Raw genomic sequence first — 21,142 nt, 5'->3', positions numbered from 1 at the left:
GCCTGTTGTAAAACGGGATTTATAACCGGGCCAGTCATTTCATATACTTGATCATTAAAATGCAATGTGGACTATGTGCTGATTCATTTTGATTCATAAAAGGGCATAGATTTTAGATTTTGATTGAAAACTGAATAAAATAACCAAATAAAGTTTATCAAGTTGCATCAAATAACAGCAAAATTATTCTGCACGGCTCTTTGAAACAAGAAGAGAGAAAGTCATGTTAGGCAAGAGCCTATGTATTGCAAATTAGTAAATCAATGTGTTACATTTTTATCTTATTAAAGGAATAGAAACCATCCATAATCTATTTGTTCTGTAATGATATAGTTTAGTTTAAACAACCAGCAAACAAAAAATCTACACAGGGTCACATTTCCATCCGTTTATTGTAGAATTTTTTTCCTCAGTAAAAGTGCTGATACGTTGTAAACAGCTGATGCCACCGGCTATCAGCTGCTCACATTCACCATCAGTGACCAGCATTGGAGATCACTCTAATGGAGATCATAAACTTGATGCCACAGTCAACAGCAACCATGGCACCTAGATTTCTGAGTGGTGTCAGACCTGTCAGGGCAACCCCGAGATCAAATTGCCGGAAGTCGATCTGTTGCCTCAGGGGCCAAGTGCCTTCTGAGGGCCTTCATGACGGCCATGTCAGATCTGCTAGTACAGCCTTCCTTTTGCATATTACCAATTTGATAGTTAACCTTAAGACAGTAGTACTGCATTAAACTTTGTAAACAAAATAAGTAAAAGTTTTAAAATATGTTACCCCCAAGTAAAAAAAAAAAACAAAAAAAAACTTTTTTACATTTTTAAAATAAAAGTCTAAACAAAATTTACAAATTTGGTATTTCTGTGTGCAGAGATGTTAAACCTATTCAAATATAATGTGATTCAAGACAAAAGCAGTTGAGGGCAGTTGTCTCTTGGGCCTACGTTAGGGATGCCATAGTGATGCCACAGATGGCATTGTGGCTTACTAACCCTTTAGATCCCCAGTGAACCCTTGAAACTCTGAATGGAGGACAATATAGAGTCCTTTACTCCAGGGTACACTTAAAGAAAAAAACTCATGCAAAATGTAAAAATCCAGTTCAGGCCCCTGCAGCGCAGTGTCATTGCTCACAGTCACCCGTAAGCTTCCTATAGCTCCCAGTCCTGCAACGTCTCAACCCGGCCCAGAAATGCCTGCTCAGTCAGTGAGGTTTGGTCATGATGACACAGAAAACTTGGAGAAAGCTGGAGATTGAAGGGTGAGAGTAAGCTGGCGACACTGCTCTGCAGGGGGCACCGGGACCAGTAAGTAAAGCTTCTTAATTATGTCTCCAACCCTCCTGTCTGTCCTGGATTTGAGGTGTCAGGAGGTGTACCCATGGTGTTATGTTTGCAATATAGACAGTCCAGACACACTTGCAGAAAGGGATAAACTTTACTAAGAGTCTCTGTGCGGAAATCCGAACAATACATTTTCTTATAGCACAGGGTTGCAAAGGTACTTAGGATGGATGGTTAGAATTCGGTCACCATTTCCTTTTTTAGTTGCTTTCTAAGCTTTTGTGCTGACTAAAAGTCTTTGAATGTACGCAGACTAGCAAACTGAGTTGAGATGATGTATGTGTGAAGTTAGCTTATACTCTGCTGTAGAGAGCCCACATATGTTGGCTAAGAAAACTTAAAGCGGCACTATCAGCAGGTTCTTCCCAGAGAACCTGCTGATATGCCGCAGTAGCTGTGTCCCTCAGTAGTAGATAGCCGCTACTTTCACCCCTTTTCTCTCTCGCATTGTTTCTAAAATCGCAAATTACCTGCTTAAGAGCATTTAGGGCGTTGCTCGGGGCCAGAGGGCAGCTTGCACAGCTTTTTCCCTAAAATCTCCCCAATTTAGTGTGTTATTAGAACAATTATCAAGATGCCCGCCCCCTCCCGTCCCACCCACTATGCATATTCATATATGCATAGTGGGCTCTATACACGGCGGCTGCATAGGGAAGCAGTCTCGACAGCTATCTATTACTGTGGGACACAGTTACTGCGGCATATCAGCATGTTCCCTGGGAAGAACCTGCTGATAGTGCTGCTTTAAGAAGACTTTATGCCATGTGAAATGTGTATGTCATGCAGCACTAACTTCAGCTAGTAACCCACAAAGAGTTAAGTGACTGCAGTAGAGGCCTTGCCCAGCTAAATTGCCTCTTAGACAATTCACTCTCTTGAAGCAGGACCAGGATTTTTGAGTTTGTCCTCTCACTGTGGACTGGAGACAGTGTTGGGTAAAACCTCCTAGAACTTTGCACGGTGTAGTGACCACCACAATCTCAACCCAGATCTGACTCAAGTGAAGCTTTAGCAACTGTAACAGTATTTGCCTCTGGTCTTAGGCTGGGTTCACATTGCGTTTTTACAATGCATTTTTTTCATTGTTTTTACAAAAAATTGATTAAAAAAAGGGATGCATTTGTGTGCATCCATTTTGATCCGGTTTCCAATGACTTTTATTATTAAAAAAAAGTATCAAATAATTAAATAGTATGCATTAAATATAAAAATACATATACACAGTAAATATGTCAGTTATCAATTTAGTTTTATAGTTCAATCATTTTCAATTAAGGTTTTTTAAACATTTAAAAACATTTTATTTTCTAATTTTGTGTATACTAACTAGTTTTCCTCATATCTTTTTCAAAGAACATGACGATTTAAAGATCACAAGTCCAGCGCACTATGCAGTACAAATATCGTAAGTGCTATTTATTAATTTTTTTCTGTTATGCGTTTATTACATTCATACTTACAGTGATGATCTTTAGCTATGTCTGTAAAACTATAAGAGCCTAACTATAGTCTTGTACATCTATAAGACAATAAATTAGAGTGTACTCCTTTCTCCCAGTCCAGCGTTGATGCCCCAATACACCCTGGTCCCTTTGTTTATTTACCCTGATGATGTGCTCTGCCACTCTGCTGATGATTAGCTTCAGTGGGTTTAAGGGTACCTTCACATGTACCGGATCCACAGCGGATTTCATGATGCTGGTTTGCAGTGAAATTCGCTGCAGATCCATGTAGTGTGAAGGTCTATGGGTTACATATCTGCAGCGAAATTTTCATTCAACTGCGGATATGTAAGCCGGCCCCTTTGACCCCCTGCAGCCCCGGCTCGAAACATACATTACCTGCTCGGTGCCGCGGCTGTGTGAGGTTCCTGGCTCCCCTCGCTTCCCATCACCCAATCAGTGCTGCCGTGCTTAAAGCAACTCTGTACCCACAATCTGATCCCCCCAAACCACTTGTACCTTTAGATAGCTACTTTTCATCTGTCCTGGGGTCCGTTCGGCAGGTGATGCAGTTATTGTCTTAAAAAACTACTTTTAAACTTGTAGCCCGTTCCCAAAGGGAGTGTCTGTGCCCTAACTTTGTACCAACCCTCCATCCCTCCTCCCCACCCTCTTCATCATTAGGAATGTCACTGGAACATTTTCTCCTGTTTGAACATTGCACAGGTACCTTAACGATCCAGCCCATGTTCAGTATTTACACAGCTGACGAATAGGAGACAATCTGCCTGGAGCATTCCCAATGATGAGGAGGACGGGGATGAGGGACAGAGAGGGTGTGCCAGCCTAATGCATACACAATCTAAGCCCCGGACGTTGGGCACGGGGCTGCCAGTGTAAAAGTTGTTTTTTAGGACAATAGCTGCATCACCTGCCGATTGGACCCCAGGACAGATCTTGGATTAAAAGCAGCTATTGGAAGGTACAAGCGGTTTGGGGGGGTCAGATTGTGGGTACAGAGTTGCTTTAAGGCCCTATTACACAAAACGATTATCGGATGTATTCAGCCAATATTGGCTGTTACGGCCATTAATCGTCTTGAGTAATAGAAGGCAACGATCAGCTGACATGAATGATGTCGGCTGATCGTTCCAGTCGTTTGTCTTTCAACATCTTTAAAGACAAATGACTTATATGGAAGGTAGCTGCTTTGTGGTATAGGAGCGGTGGCAGCATACCGCTGCTGTCTGCTATGGGCTGCCCGGACAATCTACTGATCACCCGAGCAGTCCCCCCACAGTTCTCTGCGGCCCCCGCTGTACTCACCCGCATGCTGCCAATGTGTGTAAAAGGGCCGGCAACGAGCAGGGAACGCGGAGCAAACGAGAGCTGACAGCGCTCGTTTGCTCCTCTCAGTCGCCCTGTTTATAGGGGCTTTAGAGTGGATCAAATTAGCATGTGCAAACAAGAAGCTTTGTAGGTAGATACTCACGTTGTGTTATATGCAAGCAAGTTGCTGCTATTTTTCAACTCTGCTAAATAATGATCCCCTGCTACTGTACACACTTAAATCCCCTTCAACTTGCTGTGTGTACAGTAGCAGGGATTGGTGTGCAACAGAACTAAAGCAAAGAATCTCCAATCACCTGCTTCAACACTGCTCTATCCTGACGCCCTGCTAGTTTAACCTATTTTAATATGTTACTTTACATTTAAATTGATTATACATCCTACATCTCAATTTTAGCAGGTTGGAGATGGTCCTAATGGAAAACCCATTTAATTTTGATATTTATATATTGTAATAAACTGATAAATGTGTATATAATCTTTGATGTTAGTAAAATATAGTGACTAGTCAATAGAAAGTGGGATAATTTTGGACCCTGCCCTTTCATTCCCTTTGCTCCAGATTACCCAGCATTATTATGTCAATGACGATTCCTATATACTCGCACAGTTTTAGTGGTCTCATGCAAATGCAAGCAATTGGGCAATCCAGAGTGGAGAGAATCAGGGGTCAGGCCTAAAATTATTCAACTTTCTAGTGATCATTTACTGGCACTAAACAAGAAGCAAGATGAGTAGGGAGTATGTTTTAGCTGCCATGGGTAATTCTGTCAAAGAATGAACCTTTAGCTGAAGAGGTTTCCTAACATTTCCAGAGTTACAAGGATTCATATATTCACAAGTACTGATGCATGTATTTATGCAAACAATATAGCAATACACACTCTTAAATCTTTATTTTTGCTGTTAACCTTCATGAAAAAAAAACAGTTATGAACTACGTTAGCAGCAGGGGTTGGGAAGTGATGTGAGCTAATGTGTGACACTGTAATCCTACAATATCTGGCTGACAGTAGACAAATGATGTCTTGTGCGTGCATCAGTTTACTTTAACACTGTCTTGGATAAACTCCATGAATCAGGCAAGAATTCAGTCAAAGGGCTGATTCAATCTTTCTGAGCCAAAGAGATTTCTAAAATAACCTAAACAAACATACACAGTGTTCTCCAACGATTTTCCTTCCTCTTAACCAATTTTTCTGACTTGATATTGTGGGTCATTCACATTGCAAAAAAAAAAAAAGAACACATAGGATTTTATTTAGGATGACCAATCTTATTTCTACAATTACATGTAAATACATTAAAGGGGTAGTGCCGCGTTCAATATTTATACACTAAATAACACACATTACAAAGTTATACAACTTTGTAATGTGTGTTATTTAAGTGAATGGCCCCCTTTCCCATGTTCCCCTCACCCCGGAAGTGTGGTGTATTATACTCACGCAATCACTGTCGACCCTGGCCGCCATCTTGGGTCAAACACGTCATCTTCAGGAGGCCAGCCGGACCGCTCCAGCCTCATGCCGGCCCCCCTCTAGCGCGTCATCAGCTGCTCAGCAACGATTGGCTGAGCATAACTTTTATTTTTATAACCAAAGGACTTTGTATTAGTTTGTTTTTAGCTATTACAGAACTCAGGGGTAAACTAGAGATACATTTTGCTCCATGCTTTCACTCAAACATTGTGATTGAACCGTTTGCTGTAAAGCAGTTATGATATGACTTCTCCTCCATACATGTTCCCAAGTTCACCTATTAGTTGATGCTTGAGTTTATATTTGTCAATGTGCAGTAAAGTGTGACATTGTTTACTACCCATGTCTTAAAACTCAGTACTTATCACTTGTGGTGACATTGCTTCAGTCTGTTTGAGGTTCATGGTTTATCCACAGAAGTTTTACAAAATAATTAAATAGATCCCTTTAACACAGGGGTGGGGAACCTTTTCCATGTCGAGGGCCGGTCGGGGCATTAATAAAATCATTTGAGGACCGCATACCGTGTGCGGCAGTTAGTAGTGTGGGTTTGCAGCACCCAGGGCAAGGCAAAGTATTGTTCCCCTAGTTCCCCTGCTATTGTAGTTAACCCCCAGTGATGCCCTGCTATTGTAGTTAACCCCCCCAGTGATGCCCCTTGTAGTCTAGTTAACCCCCAAGTCATGTCCCTGGTAGCCTAGTTAACCCCCCCAGTGATGCCTCTGGTAGGCCTAGTTAACCCCCATCAGTCAGATCCCTGGTAGCCTAGTTAACCCCCATCAGTCATGTCCCAGGTGGCCTAGTTAACCCCCATCAGTCATGTCCCAGGTGGCCTAGTTAACCCCCATCAGGCATGTCCCTGGTGGCCTAGTTAACACCCATCAGGCATGTCCCAGGTGGCCTAGTTAACCCCCATCAGGCATGTCCCTGGTGGCCTAGTTAACCCCCATCAGGCATGTCCCAGGTGGCCTAGTTAACCCCCATCAGGCATGTCCCAGGTGGCCTAGTTAACCCCCATCAGGCATGTCCCTGGTGGCCTAGTTAACCCCCATCAGGCATGTCCCTGGTGGCCTAGTTAACCCCCATCAGGCATGTCCCTGGTGGCCTAGTTAACCCCCATCAGGCATGTCCCTGGTGGCCTAGTTAACCCCCATCAGGCATGTCCCTGGTGGCCTATTTAATCCTCCATCAGGCATATCCCTGGTCGCCTAGTTAACCCCCATCAGGCATATCCCTGGTGGCCTAGTTAACCCCCATCAGGCATGTCCCTGGTGGCCTAGTTAACCCCCATCAGGCATGTCCCTGGTGGCCTAGTTAACCCCCATCAGGCATGTCCCTGGTGGCCTAGTTAACCCCCATCAGGCATGTCCCTGGTGGCCTAGTTAACCCCCAAATAAAAAAAATAAACATCCCTCTCACCTTTCCTCCGTTCCCACGCTGCCCATGTCCTCTTCTGTCCCAGGTCCTCTGTGCCAGTCTTTCTCCTGCAGGGGGCGCGCGATGAAATGACGTCATCGCGCGCGGCCCGCAGGAGACTAAAGACACACGCCGCTCGGCTGGGGAAGAAGCCGGCATAGACAGCATCCCCCTGTGTCCGGCAGCTGTCACAGACACCGGAGGATGCTGTGTATGCCGTCTCCTTCCTCCTCCAGAGCGGCGCGCATCACAGGGGAGCTGCGGGCCGCGGGCCGCATCGGGAGGTCTCAGGGGCCCAATGCGGCCCGCGGGCCGGAGGTTCCCCACCCCTGCTTTAACAGAAAGTAGAAAATCCTAAGGTAAGCAAAATGAATTTATCTGTTGTGTTTTCTGATATAAACTGCAAAAAATAAGAATAATTTGTATAACCTTAAGCTAATGGGGTGCTCTCCTCTGCTGTCGGTGCAGAGGAGGAGGAGAAGGGGCAGAAGAGCACGGTCCGGAATGAGGAGGAAGATGGAGGAGGAGGGAGGCATGGAGCTGCTGACAACTTCCTGGAGTTTCCTCATAATATGTAAGTCTGTGTGCCGTGTGTGTGTGTGCGCCTGACTGCCTGTCTGTGTATGAGAACTGTTGATGTAAATATGCAGTGTGCAAGTGTATGTGTATAAATTGTGATGCATGCATGGTATGTGTGTACAGTATATGTTGCATGCACAGTATGCATGCATGTTTAGTATGTGCATAGGTGATATATGTGCAGTATGTATATGTATAGTCTATATAACAGTGTGAACAGCATCCTATGTTGCACCTGGGTGTTGGGTGTGTTTCACTACAGCCGCTCCACAACTGTCACAATCACGTATTAGTCTATAAAGAAACATATACAATACTTCTTTTTAAATGCTCAAATCTTCATTATTAGCAAATTCCATCACATACAAGTGTACATTATTAATAACATCCATGTATATGCCCCAGTGCATACGACGCGACTTCAGAGAACATCTATTCCTCCAAGTTCAGTCTTGACATCTCAGGTGTTGCAACGTTTCAAGAGCAAACGCTCTCTTTGTCAAGGCTTGAAACATTGCACATGTATCATGGAACCTTTCATCTCGCCTCTGTGAACAATGCCTGAGATGTCAAAGACCGAACTTGGAGGAATAAATGTTCTCCGAAGCCGTGTCGTATGCACTGGGTGATATAAATGGATGTTATTACTAATGTTTATTTGTATGTACTGGAATTTGCTAATAATGAAGATTTGAGCATTTGAAAATAAGTATTGTATGTGTTTCTTTATGGACTGGTATGTATATGTGTACGCATGTTCAGTATGTGTGTATATGATGTATGTATATGTGTATATGGTGTATGTATGTATGTATGTATATACAGTATGGGGGAGATTTATCAAACATGGTGTCAGGGCCGTTTCTTGCACCGGGCGGGCCGGGCGACGGCACAGGGCGCCGACAGTTAGGGGGCGCTGGTGGCACCCCCAGGACCTCACACAGCCTGGGTTGAATAGCTCACTATGCGCCCCCTGACCGTCACCCGGCCGCCCGCTCCCCCCATCTGCGCTCATCTGAGCACATCCGCAGCTGCTCCGCCCACCACGACCGCTCTCATATGAGCACCCAAGACTTGCCTCGGCCTTCCCTCTGCCTCCCCTCCTCTCTGCCTGATCTACTGCCCGCCCAATCGAATCAGCGCTGAGCGGGAACGTGAAGCTGCTTGCAGCCGGCCGTGGCGGATGCGTTGATTGGCTGCGTGCACCGCGGCCGGCCGTAGCGGCTCCACGTTCCCACCCTGCGTTGATCCGATTGGAAGAACACGGCGAAATGTCAAGCGGGCAGTAGGTGAGGCTGCTGCTACTACCGCTGCAGCACTCATCTCACAGGTCGAGGTGAGAAGGCAGCCAGTGTACGATCAAGTGGAGAAGTGTGTATGTATGTGTGTGTGCGTTTGGGGGGGAAAGGTGGGGTAGTGTGTATTTGTGTGGAGGGGGGGTCAGGGGGGATAGTGTAAAGGGGTGGTCAGGGGGGATAGTGTGTGGAGGGGGGTCAGGGGGGATAGTGTGTGGAGGGGGGTCAGGGGGGATAGTGTGTGGGGGGGTCAGGGGGGATAGTGTGTGGGGGGGGTCGGGGGGGATAAAGTGTGGAGGGGGGGTCGGGGGGGATAGTGTGTGGAGGGGGGGTCGGGGGGGATAGTGTGTGGAGGGGGGGTCGGGGGGGATAGTGTGTGGAGGGGGGTCAGGGGGGATAGTGTAAAGGGGGGTCAGGGGGGATAGTGTGTGGAGGGGGGGTCAGGGGGGATAGTGTAAAGGGGTGGTCAGGGGGGGATAGTGTGTGGGGGGGGGGTCGGGGGGATAGTGTGTGGGGGGGTCAGGGAGGATAGTGTGTGGAGGGGGGGTCAGGGGGGATAGTGTAAAGGGGGGTCAGGGGGGATAGTGTGTGGAGGGGGGTCAGGGGGGATAGTGTAAAGGGGGGTCAGGGGGATAGTGTGTGGAGGGGGTCAGGGGGGATAGTGTAAAGGGGGGGGTCAGGGGGGATAGTGTGTGGAGGGGGGTCAGGGGGGAATAGTGTGTGGAGGGGGGCAGGGAGAATAGTGTGTGCAGCCGGGGTCAGGGGGAATAGTGTGTGGAGCCGGGGTCAGGGGGGATAGTGTGTGGAGGGGGGGGGGGGTCAGGGGGGATAGTGTATGTGGATAGCAGTCTGGTTAATTGCAGGCAAGGGAACTCACTATGGTGGGTACAGCAGGAGCATTATTACTATATGGAGGACACAGCAGGGGATCCTATATACATGGGGAAACCCACATAGCTACTGACTTTACTGCACGTGACACAAAAAAGTGGAAGTTGCTGGATAAGTGCGGAGCCTAAGATGTCTGTCTGGCAGGTTTAGAAGAGACGAATTGTAGCTGCAAGAAATCATCATGGAGGTCTGGGCAAGATGGAGAGGAAAGGGACGCCTCAGATTAAAGAAGACGTCACCTGTGAGTCACTGAATGACTTTTGAAAGGTTGGGTAACACTGCTGTAGTACACACACTGGTTCTTTCTAGCAACGACCGCAATAAACAACTGGGGGGGGGGGGGGGGGCGCTTTTATCAAGATTCGCCCTGTAGTCAAAATTACCTAGAAACTGCACTGCATGGTGTCAAGTGAAACTGGCTCAGTTGTCCCTAGCAACCAATCAGGTTCCACTTTTCATTCCTCATAGACTCTTTGGAAAATGAAAGGTGGAATCTGATTGGTTGCTAGCTTTCACTGAGTTTTTTCTTGACACCATGTTTTATAAATCTCCCCCTATGTGTGTATATGATGTAGTTTGTAGTTTTGCAGTCAGTGTCTCTGCAGACTGCACCATTACAACCTCCATCATGTCCTACTTGCAGCTCATGGTGGGAGTTGTAGTTTTGCAGTCTTCTGTCTCTATAGGTTGCAGCCCTACAACCTCCATCATGTCCTGCTGGCAGTTTGTGATGGGAGTTGTAGTTTTTCAGCTGAAGAGTCAAAGATTGGTAAACAATGATTAGAGAATGACACAGTATAGTCCATAAATTATAGGGGACAGTGGTACAGTACATAAGGTGAAAGCAGTGATACAGTACATGAGGGGGGTAGTGGTACAGTACATGAGTTGGGGGCAGTGGTACAGTACATTAGGGGGAGGCAGGGGTACAATACATGAGGTGGAGGCAGTGTTAGAGTACATGAGGTGGAGGCAGTGGTACAGTACATGAGGGGGAGGCAGTGGTACAGTACATGAGGTGGAGGCAGTGACAGTTCATTAAGACATGGTGGCACATTAGAAGGCGTCACCTTAAAGTAATTGGATATAACTTTTTTTTTTTTTACCTCTGACTGTGCTTATTGGATGGGATTGGGGGAGCCAAAATTTTGCACCAGGGCCCAACAGCCTTTAGCTACGCCCCTGCTTGCCCCAGTCATATGCACTTACTTGAAAAAAACCATTTAGCAATTCAAAGAAATGCTGCCAAGTAGTTACTGATTTCCTATATTAGCCATTCAGCTTAAAACATTTGCATTGTTTCAGGCAAAGCCAGAAGTGGTGTATGAGCAGCTGGATACAATCAAAATGTGTAAGCGTTTATAGAGACATTTCACAGCCTGGGGTTAGAAAAGGAAAAATCATGTCTTGTGGGTCTCTAATCTACAGGAGTTGGCCAACAGCTGTCAACTGAACTGTAACATTATTGAATTGTATACAGTTGTGTTTACTGAAGAATGCTATGCTTCATATACACTCCTAAAGTGTGAATTAGATAGTCAGTTATTTTATAACATCCTTTACATCTCTAGAAATCTCTAGTCAACATGTTCACACAGCCTGAAAATGGAATGAAATCAAATGCTAGGAAAATCCACATGCTATTTATATAGCTGTCACATAGAGTTATTTTAAAGTGACCTTGTCACCCCCTTTCTGTATGAGGACATCTGTACATCTCTAAAACCTAAATTCTGCAGTTTTTATACTTTACTTTATAATAGATTTCTTGGTGCTTGGTCCAGTAAAAAATGCTTTTTATCATTGGTGGATTGTGCCACCTGGGCGGGGCTTCACAGGCACAGTGCCACTTAGCCCTGCCCACATCAGCTCCGTAGGCCCGCCTCTCAGTGATGTCATCACCATCTAGTCCCTGCCTCCTTAGCCGCCATTGGAATGGGCTGACCTAGAGGGGTGAAGCCTAGACCTCTTGGCCGACCCATTCCAATCGCCACAGAGGGGGGGAGGGGCCTAGCCGACAATGACGCAATGTAGGGGAGGGGCATATAGAACCAATGTGGGTGTGGCTAATAATGCTTCACTCGTGAAGCCCTGCCCAGGTCGCACAATCCACCAACGATAAAAAACATTTTTCACTGGACCAAGCACCAAGAAATGTGTTATAAATTAATATATGAAAACTGCTGAATTTAAGCTTTACTGCTGTGTAGAGAAGTCCTCATACTAAAAGGGGGTAACAGTATCACTATCAGGTATTCTACCTGATAAAGCTAAGAGGTTCCCTAGAAAACGTATCACTCCATTGCAATCTGTTGTCTAGAAAACCTCTGATTAAAATCCTCACTCCTATATACGATATAGGCTCACACAAAATAGACATGTGAGTTTTCTGTCCGGCTGTACAGAACAGCAGCCGCAGTGTATACAGAGTGTATACACTGTGGCCGTTGTTCCATAGTAAATAATGTTATTTCATACTTTCAATAAATAGCACCCGGTGTTGCAAATATAGGGGGAGATTTATCAAACTGGTGTAAAGTGAAACTGGCTCAGTTTCCCCTAGCAACCAATCAGATTCCACCATTCATTTTCCAAAGATTCTGTAAGGAATGAAAGGTGTAATCTGATTGGTTGCTAGGGGCAACTGAGCCAGTTTCACTTTAAACCAGTTTGATAAATCTCACCGATAGTGTGTTAACATGGCCTTTATCTGCAGCAGCCGAGTCGATAAAGCGTGGCACTGTTTAGACAGGTGATGAATAGGAGAAATCCCAGGGGGCGGTCCCAATGTCAAGGAGGGGGGTGGGGAGAAAGGGGAGGTGTCGCAGGCCAAGGGCACAGACACTCTAGGCCAATCCTCATTGACTCGGCTGCTGCAGATTAAAAGATGATTTTTTTTACCCTAATCAAGGCACCAGGCACATTTTAAAGAACACATCTGCGTCTGCGACAGGGTGGATACAGTATCACTTTAAAGTAGAACAAGATAAATGTACAGTATGTAGTATTTTAGCTGACAAGAAAAAGTCATAATTTTGAAGACAAGTATTGTGGTGTTTGAAACTGCAGGAAAAGGTCACAGGAGTTATGGGTGGAAGTGGTGATTTAGTGCAATTACATATATCATATTATAATTACATACAGTATATGGAGATAAAATAGGGCGCATCCCTGGAAAGTCAGACTATCCAAAGGGTCCTGGTGGTTACTCATGTGGGAGTCAGTAGAAGTGGGCTGGGGAACTAGTTTACAAACAACCCTGGGGACAGAGAGGGCAGCATTGGGCCTAATTTTGATCATTTAATGTTATTAATGCCTGAGGTGAATTCTTTTCTACCAAGGGCTGCCCACATAAGTGGCCGATGTGGGTTCTTCTCAAGACTACAAATTAACGGTACCAAATCGGCCTTGATTGTGACAAACTGACCCGAAGGTCCACAAATTCAGCTCAGTGGATTTTACCTGCTTTCTGTACCTCACTGCTGTTTGTTTGATGTTGGCAAAATAAAGCTCTGTATTAGCTGACTGGTGAGTGCTGCTTATGACTGGTGAGTGCTGCTTATGACTGGTGAGTGCTGCTTATGGTCTTTTTTTCCCCAGTTTGGACTATAAATAAATAAACAAAATAAACAAACCAGATCTCAAAATTCAGAACCCAGACTAAATGTAGACCCCAGTGGGACTCATTTTAAAAGTCTTCTAAACATTCCAGGAGAGAAGACAATAGAGATGAATTAACTTTTCAAAAGATTGTTTGTTTGTTTTTTAATTTCACTTCAGAAATCATTTAGTTTTTTCTTTTTGCAGTATACTTTATGGTAAAATTATCCCTCTTTGGTAACAGAATCCTGCTGCTGTTTATATGCACACAGGGGTATCAGAAGCAATGGTTTTCCCCCAAATTACCCTTTTCTGGGAGCAGCAGCTAAGCAGTAAATTGCTTCTTCACTGTCCAGACACAAAACCTATCACATACAGTCTCTAAAATCGTTGTAGTAGCTATGTGCCTAGGCTTTTACAGTGGCTCTGTACCCCTACCCTGCCTCCTGATCAGTTGGGAGAGACATTGTGGGCTACCCTGAGGTCAGGTGAGCCTTCCTCCAACTTCCTATCCTATTTTACTATCCTATTTTAGTAGGTTTAGCTGAATTGAGCCATTCAAGGTTCAACTTCTTGCCAAACTGAACTTTTAGCCATTGTTTTTTTTTTGTTGTTTTTAAATTAAATCCAAGTCTATGGGTTCAGGTCACTCATCTCTAGTATGCAAGTATGTGTTTCAGTCAGGTTTGTGTTTCAGAGATAGTGCAGCATAATCTGCTAATACCCCTACTAGCTAAACATAAAGTCTCAGTGTCCCACATCCTATACTGTTTTTTTTACTGCTAAGGGCCTATTTATAATAATAGATGCCTCACAGCCGCAATTCTAGGTTATATCGCTCTAATGTGCTGTCATGCTGACTGCAGCTCCTACAAAGGAGTTGTAATTATTAACAGAATTAGAATTTTATAGTAGCTCTATGTTATTTAAAGCTATGCAACTGAGGACACAAATATAAAGATCTGCAAATAATGTGTTAGGAAAAGCTATAAACACGCATTGTACATTCTGTATTTCTTCTTAAGTGTAATGAGAAACTTGGGTTTTTATTTTATGGCTTTTTGTAAGTACACTTTAAGAACTGCTTTATTATGCCTTAGGGATACAGTTACATAAATACAAAAACTGTTTCCATTTGTTTTATACATTGTACTGGTCATATGGGGTTGCCCTATGCTTTATGTCATCTGTCCTTGCAAGAGAAATGAAATTTTATATTAGCCAAAGTATACTTAAATATAAGGAAAAAAATATATAAAATAAATAAGCATCCTTACAATGTGTCAGTCTAAAAGGTTAAAAAAAAAAAAATTTTTCGGATATACAGCTACTGCTGCAGCTGCGGTCGGTACATGCCGCGGCTGCTGCAGGAGCTGTATACAGCAGTTCACGACCGAGGTCATTGAAGCCCATATCAAATTGAAGCAATGTTCCTACCTGCCTTCTAAGGGCCATAGCGCTTCTATTTTTCCATCTACAGGACTGGTTGAGGTGTAATTTTTTGTGCCATAATCTATAGTTTTTATTAATATATTTGTGTAAGACAAAAATTTTTACTTTATTCATTTTTGGTGTTTTGTTTTTCGCACTTTTCATTTACGCCGTTCACTGTTGAGGAACAATATTGTTATATTTCAATAGATCGGACAATACTACGATATGTAATATGTTTATTTTTTATATTTTGTTAATATTTTTATTTGTATAATGGGAAAGTGGGTAATATGAATCTTTATTGGGGCATTTTATTAGGGAGTTTTAAAAAATATGTTTTAAAACTTTTTTTTTTTTTTACTTTTTTTTACACATTTTGCATTACATACATAAGTCCCTTAGGGGACTTATATAGGCAATGCTCTGATTGCATATACTGATGAATGCTATGCCATAGCATAGTATTCATCAGTGTTATCGGCAATCTGTTCATAGAGTCTTGCCCTGTCAGGGCAAGTGATCAGGTCCTTGTCCTGTCACTGACTACCTTAAACACCTCGATTGATATGCATCAGTCCCCTTCAGTCCAGGAACATGTATATGCGTTCCTACTGGACGGGGCATGTACAGTAGGAACGTATGTAGCCGTATTATGGACTATTATTGCTGCTGTAATGGTGTCAAGGAGGTGGGGCCAAGGGTTCCTCATGCCCTATGCCTCACCGGCATTTACTCTCACCCCCTTGAAACATCATCAAGTCCTAGGAATCATATCCAAAGATAGAAAAAAGTATGCACATTCCAATGTAAAATTGTAATATACTTTATTGAAATAGCAGACTAAAAACAGACTGTATACATAATGTAAAAATGACCTGAGGAGAGACACAATATCAACCCTGGCTTACTAGCCAAAGACACGCTTACTGTCAGGACAGGGGAGGCAGGGACCAGACACAACAGTGAGCCCTGATGCTGAACCCACCAACTGTCCCTACCTGCTTGCCTCAATCGGCCCTAGGCGGCCGTGGACAACCACGAGGACGTTCCCTATACTGAGTACGTGCAACACAGAACAAGACAGACATACAAACACAATATAGAATAGTCGAACAGGTAAAGTCAAAAACCAAGCAGGCAGCGCAGTACAAAACAAGTAGCAGTATTCGGGATCCGGATGTTACTCAAAATAGCCAGCACTGGGACTGAGTCCCAGCTTTGATTTATGCTGACCAAGAGCCCGGTCTGGATCCCTATTGGACCAGCGCTTTGATCTTCCAGGTTACAGACAGGCAGAGAGACCCATCAATCACAGAGACCAGACAGGTGCAAAATCAAGTCCAGAAGCTTCTCAGCTTAACTCCTGCATTGCTGGAAGCTGAGAAGCAATTGGGTGTGGCACACAAAAGCAAAACACCAGGCCCAGTTCAGACCAGGCTACTGCATATTCCTGACACTTACATGCAATGTACTGCCTCCCCCAACCTCCTCCCCTCAATATCATATATTAAAGTCAGAGGAAGTGTACACCATTCTATAGTATATGCACTGGAATTATAAATAACAGTTCATAAACGGTAAAGGAATACACTAAGTTATAAGAGCACAATAAAAAGTAGGTGCAATAAAGAACCTCACTATTGTATCATAATAGAACTAGTAAAAGGAGGAAGAGCTGTCCTGGCACAACCCTGCTCCATGTGTTCTGTCAGTATGAACCTGACTTCATCAGGGGTCTTAAAACCCCTGATGAAGTCAGAATCATACTGATGGAACAGTTTGGTGGTATGGTCTAAATGCATACAAGCATTTGGCTAGCAATAGTTATACCACAGTTTTTAGGTGAAGCTACCAGAGACTAGAGGGGGCACAAACACCTCTGGCCTTTATGGTCCCTATTAGTGTTGAGTGGACGTTCACCGAATCTGAGCACTCAGCATTTGACTCCTAGCATCTGAAGAAGTTGGATGCTACAATAGGCCTATGGCTGTATCTATGTTTTCTAGTAGTCCCTAGGGTGGCATCCAACTTCTCCAGAGTCAAATGCTAATCGTTTAGGTTCAGAGAACATTGCCGAACCTGAACAGTTTGGCTAGTCCACTCTACACTACTATGCCGGGGGCAAACATGGCTGGAACTCTGCATTTTTAATGCCACAGGTTTATTTGGGTAAGAGTGTTTAAGGAGGGAGGGGGATTTTTTTATTAGACAGATAACTCATATTTCACATTTTTAATTTACTGTGCATTTTTTAATTATTGAATTGAAATGAATTATTGCATGACAAGTGTTTCTATTTACTTACTAATAAAGATAATGGAAACTACAAAGCTGTTTGTAAATTAATTAAGCCTTTCTCGTTCTACAGTACTTAAATGCTGTTTGATCTGTAATATCCTGCTCAGAAGCCACTTTAGGTCTTGGATTTGTTTTCTCAGGTAATTACAATTTGTCAAACACCAACAAGGATTGTGCTGCACCTCTAATAATATACTAATTGGTCTAACTCCAATGTCCTATGGTCTTTGTATAATGAAGCTAACAGGCTGACATTACTAACATAATTACTGGTTCCCTACTATTCTTTACACAGTCTAAACTAAGCCTTTCCAACACTCTGTAATACTTCTTTGTCATTTATAGAACGTTAGAAGATGACCTGAAGCTAAGCAGCGACGAGGATGACTTTATTCAGGTAACACCATTCACTTCTACGTAAAAATAATGGTCACATAAATGTACTGAAACAATAGAGGAGGAATACAATTGCAAATGCATCGGGAATCTGGCATAATTTGCACCTAAATCGGCCAACATGACTCCCATGGCCTCCCATAAAAGAGATAGCCTTGTGCATGAAAAGTGTGGCATAACATTTTGGAGCAAGGTAAGTGAACTAATGGTTGTTCTGCATTTAGACTAGATGGTCTATTGATGTGCCAGATTTATCAAACAACCTAAAACACTGATAAATCTGGTACACATTTAGGTTATGTTCACACACAGTATTAAAAAGCTAAATATGACCATAATTTTTTTAACTGAAAATAAAACAATGTGTGAACAGATATTTAAAAAGGCCCATATTTAGCATGAAAAGTGTTGTGGAGGCGGGGCATGAAAAGTGTTGTGGAGGCGGGGTGGGGTGTTGTAGAGGTGTGGCCTATAGCACCCCTACACTTCACTGTGCTGCATGCCAGTCCTTTTCATAATTAGCAATGCACACAGTGGTGCATACAGTACAGTGAGGCATAAGGCTGAACTCAGGAATGATAGGCTCCACCTTCTTTACACGATATCCCAAATAAAGACATTTTTTTATGAAAATAAAAACATAAACACAGACACAGGCAACTAAGGCATATTCTAATTGTTTTACTCATATCTATAGAGTCATGCCGCCAGCTCAGTAGGCAGCCAGTGGGTAACAGATTTGCTTTAAATGAAGGCTGTAAGGAGAAATACATCTGCAGCAGTTATGATGTTAGACATCAAACTACGAGGGAGATCAATAGATTTTTTAAATCATACATGTTGTTCATACAGCCCCTCACAAATACTCTTTTTTTCTGAGTCTGAAAGATCTTTATATAGAAAAAAACATTGAGATTTATCAAACCTTGTGCAGAGGGTTGGTGGAGAAGTTGCCTAAAACAAACAATCAGATTCCAGATTTAAAAAAAAAAAATGTCAGCTTGAATCTGATTGGTTGTTACAGGCATTAGCTCTGCTGTTCCTGGACACAAGATCTGATAAATCTCCCTTCCTGTACATAATAAAATATCCACTCTGCACTCTGGTTTTAAAATGTTCAGACATATAACATTACTAGTAATCATATATTACAGATCACCAATCCCTAATGTACCTGCACCTTTCTATATAGCATTATATATCTTTCTAATGGTCACATCCTAAAGGCCTAAATTGAGTATTTTGTCTCCTAGAAGAAGCCCATTGCAATTATTTGCCGAGTAATCACTCAGACAGAATGTACTTTTCTGGAAACATTTCTTCCTGGCAAATCTTCACCCACGTTGAAAAGGAGCAGGCAAATGATTGCCAATCTGAAACTAGAGAAAGCACTAGGGCAGCTGGACAGAGGAAGCAAAAATACAACCCGTGAAAGTGGCAGCTCAGTGCAGTTTTTCTTCATACCAATGTCTATACTCTTGTCATCACCTTTCTTTAAGAGTGCCCCTTGGGCTATGTAACATTATGACAGCTTTGTCCTCTTGATTGATCTGTGCTTTGCAGGAGGTTATATCACATTCTGTATCCACAAGTATGCAAGAGCTTAGTCTAGGCTGGTGAACTCTGCCACTGGTACAATATGGAAAACAGATTGACATTTCGGTAGTGCTCATTTTTCATAGGGCTGCTGTTTAGCACAGACCCTGTTATGAATTCTTACCTAAATCACATAGGACTATTAAACATCACGGTATGTATTAGTCAGAGGGAAGTGGGGGGAAAAAGTGCATCTGTTTAAGTCATTGCCAGCTAGAAGACAGGAGAATATTCCTGGCTAGTGTGCCATCTCAATTATATTAGTTCTTTGTGTTCGATATCCAATACAGTACAAGGCTAAGTTCACACAGCGTATAATTTCATTAAGCAATGGTTGTAGTTGCAGCTTTGCAACTACGGCCGTTATTTAATGAAATTGCCTATCACATTAATTACTATGGAATCCTGGCCGCAGTGTATACACTCATGTCATGTCAGTTTTCTGTAGCTGCTATTCATTGCATAGAGATCACACAAGACTGACAAAGCAGACAATGTAACTTTGTCGCTATGGTGATTTGGCCTACACTTTTTCTTTTTAAAATGACGTCCGTTATTACAGCATTTTAATTAACCTCAATGGAATGCATTGAAGTCATTGGAATAACGGACATCCAATGCTCACATGCTCACAGTTTATTATACGACGGACACTTAGTGCAGACATCAAAATAATGATCATGAAAATTATTCACAGGTGCCTTTTGCAAACAATGAATGTTATATTTTAGTTGTTCACACACAGTTTTTCTTTTTTCACCATTTTTACTATTAAATTCAATTCAATGGACTTTTCAATTAAATGTACACCCAAAGGGCATTCAGTCCACCCAAGCTAGAATAATGTACCAGCAGCCGTCATTGCACTGACAGGCAGCTAAACCATAATATGATGGACGTCATTTTGACCTCAAAATGACGGGCGTCATTTTTTCTTTTAGAAACAGAGAGGAAAAAACGTTGTGGGAACATAGCCTAAGACTCTTCTAACTTACCTTGGGCAATATATGTCCTTTACAGTATCATTGTGTATCATTGTGAGTACTGTTTTTCCTGTCCACACAATGAACAACCCTGCAGATAAATGGAAATCATGCCGCACATATAAATAGAGTCTTTAGCAGTTGTTCGCACATTCTCAGCACTGTATAGGGACATGTAGTCACACAAATGTTTCAGCCTATTGGATTTTTTACATATTCATCTGTTGGCACTGAGTTTACAAAGACTCCATTTTGTTTTGTTCCTTATTGTAAGCATTTTATTCACCTCACTTTTATCTGTAAGTCTGGCTGTTTGGAACCTGGCCCGGCTCATAAAACTCCCATATTGTGATATAATTGAATAGTGTAACCGACTGCAGTGAGAGAAATGCAGCTGAGGCACTGTACAAATAAATGAAAGCATAATCTAATGTGCTGTTTTTAATACGCTATGACATGAAGCTTTTTTTTTCCTACTGGCTTCGGTTACCTTGTTTGGAATGATGTGAAAATTTATAGCCAGGGCAGTCAATCTGTATTCGGTTTGCCAAGACTGAATAAACAGTCCTTTGTGCTTGGTTGTTATGTTTAGAGCATGTTCATCTGTATGGTCTGAACACAAGATCCACAGGGATTCATAAAAGTCAAAGCGCTGGTATGTGCTGCTGAGATCTGCTGGATAAATGTATAAATTAAAGCTGGAAAGGAAATTGCACAGCAGTGTCAAGTAGCGAGCACCAACATGAGACATCACCCTTGCAAATAAGCAGTCATCCCTAATGAAATATCAGTCCACTCTCTAATCTTTCAAAATAGAGAGAAACAGAACACTGTGACTTATCATCAAGTCTCCATGTAATTATTATAATGTCAGACCAGGGTAACCCTAACAAAGGGCAACAACATATTTGGGCATAATTGTACACCCCTCCATATCTGTGGATATGTGTTTACCTTGTATATGATTTGCATTCTATTTAGGCCATGCTTTGGCTATGATGAGATAAAGCACTTAAAGGGTGTAGTTTTGTTTT

The 21,142-nt window shown here is 42.9% G+C and overlaps 1 protein-coding gene across 1 annotated transcript in view; it reads left to right on the top strand.

Moving 5' to 3' along the window:
• Positions 1-21,142, top strand: part of AFF3 (ALF transcription elongation factor 3) — a 190,472-nt gene that overhangs the window by 81,210 nt on the left and 88,120 nt on the right. Inside the window, exons 5-7 of the mRNA XM_069972951.1 lie at positions 2,701-2,752; positions 17,479-17,530; positions 18,783-18,886. Coding sequence (XP_069829052.1) covers positions 2,701-2,752; positions 17,479-17,530; positions 18,783-18,886 — 208 coding nt within the window. The remainder of the gene's footprint in view (positions 1-2,700; positions 2,753-17,478; positions 17,531-18,782; positions 18,887-21,142) is intronic.

This window comes from Dendropsophus ebraccatus, chromosome 5, assembly GCF_027789765.1.
Source record: "Dendropsophus ebraccatus isolate aDenEbr1 chromosome 5, aDenEbr1.pat, whole genome shotgun sequence".
Classification (NCBI taxonomy): Eukaryota; Metazoa; Chordata; class Amphibia; order Anura; family Hylidae; genus Dendropsophus; species Dendropsophus ebraccatus.
This window is presented reverse-complemented; position numbering and strand designations above follow the sequence as displayed.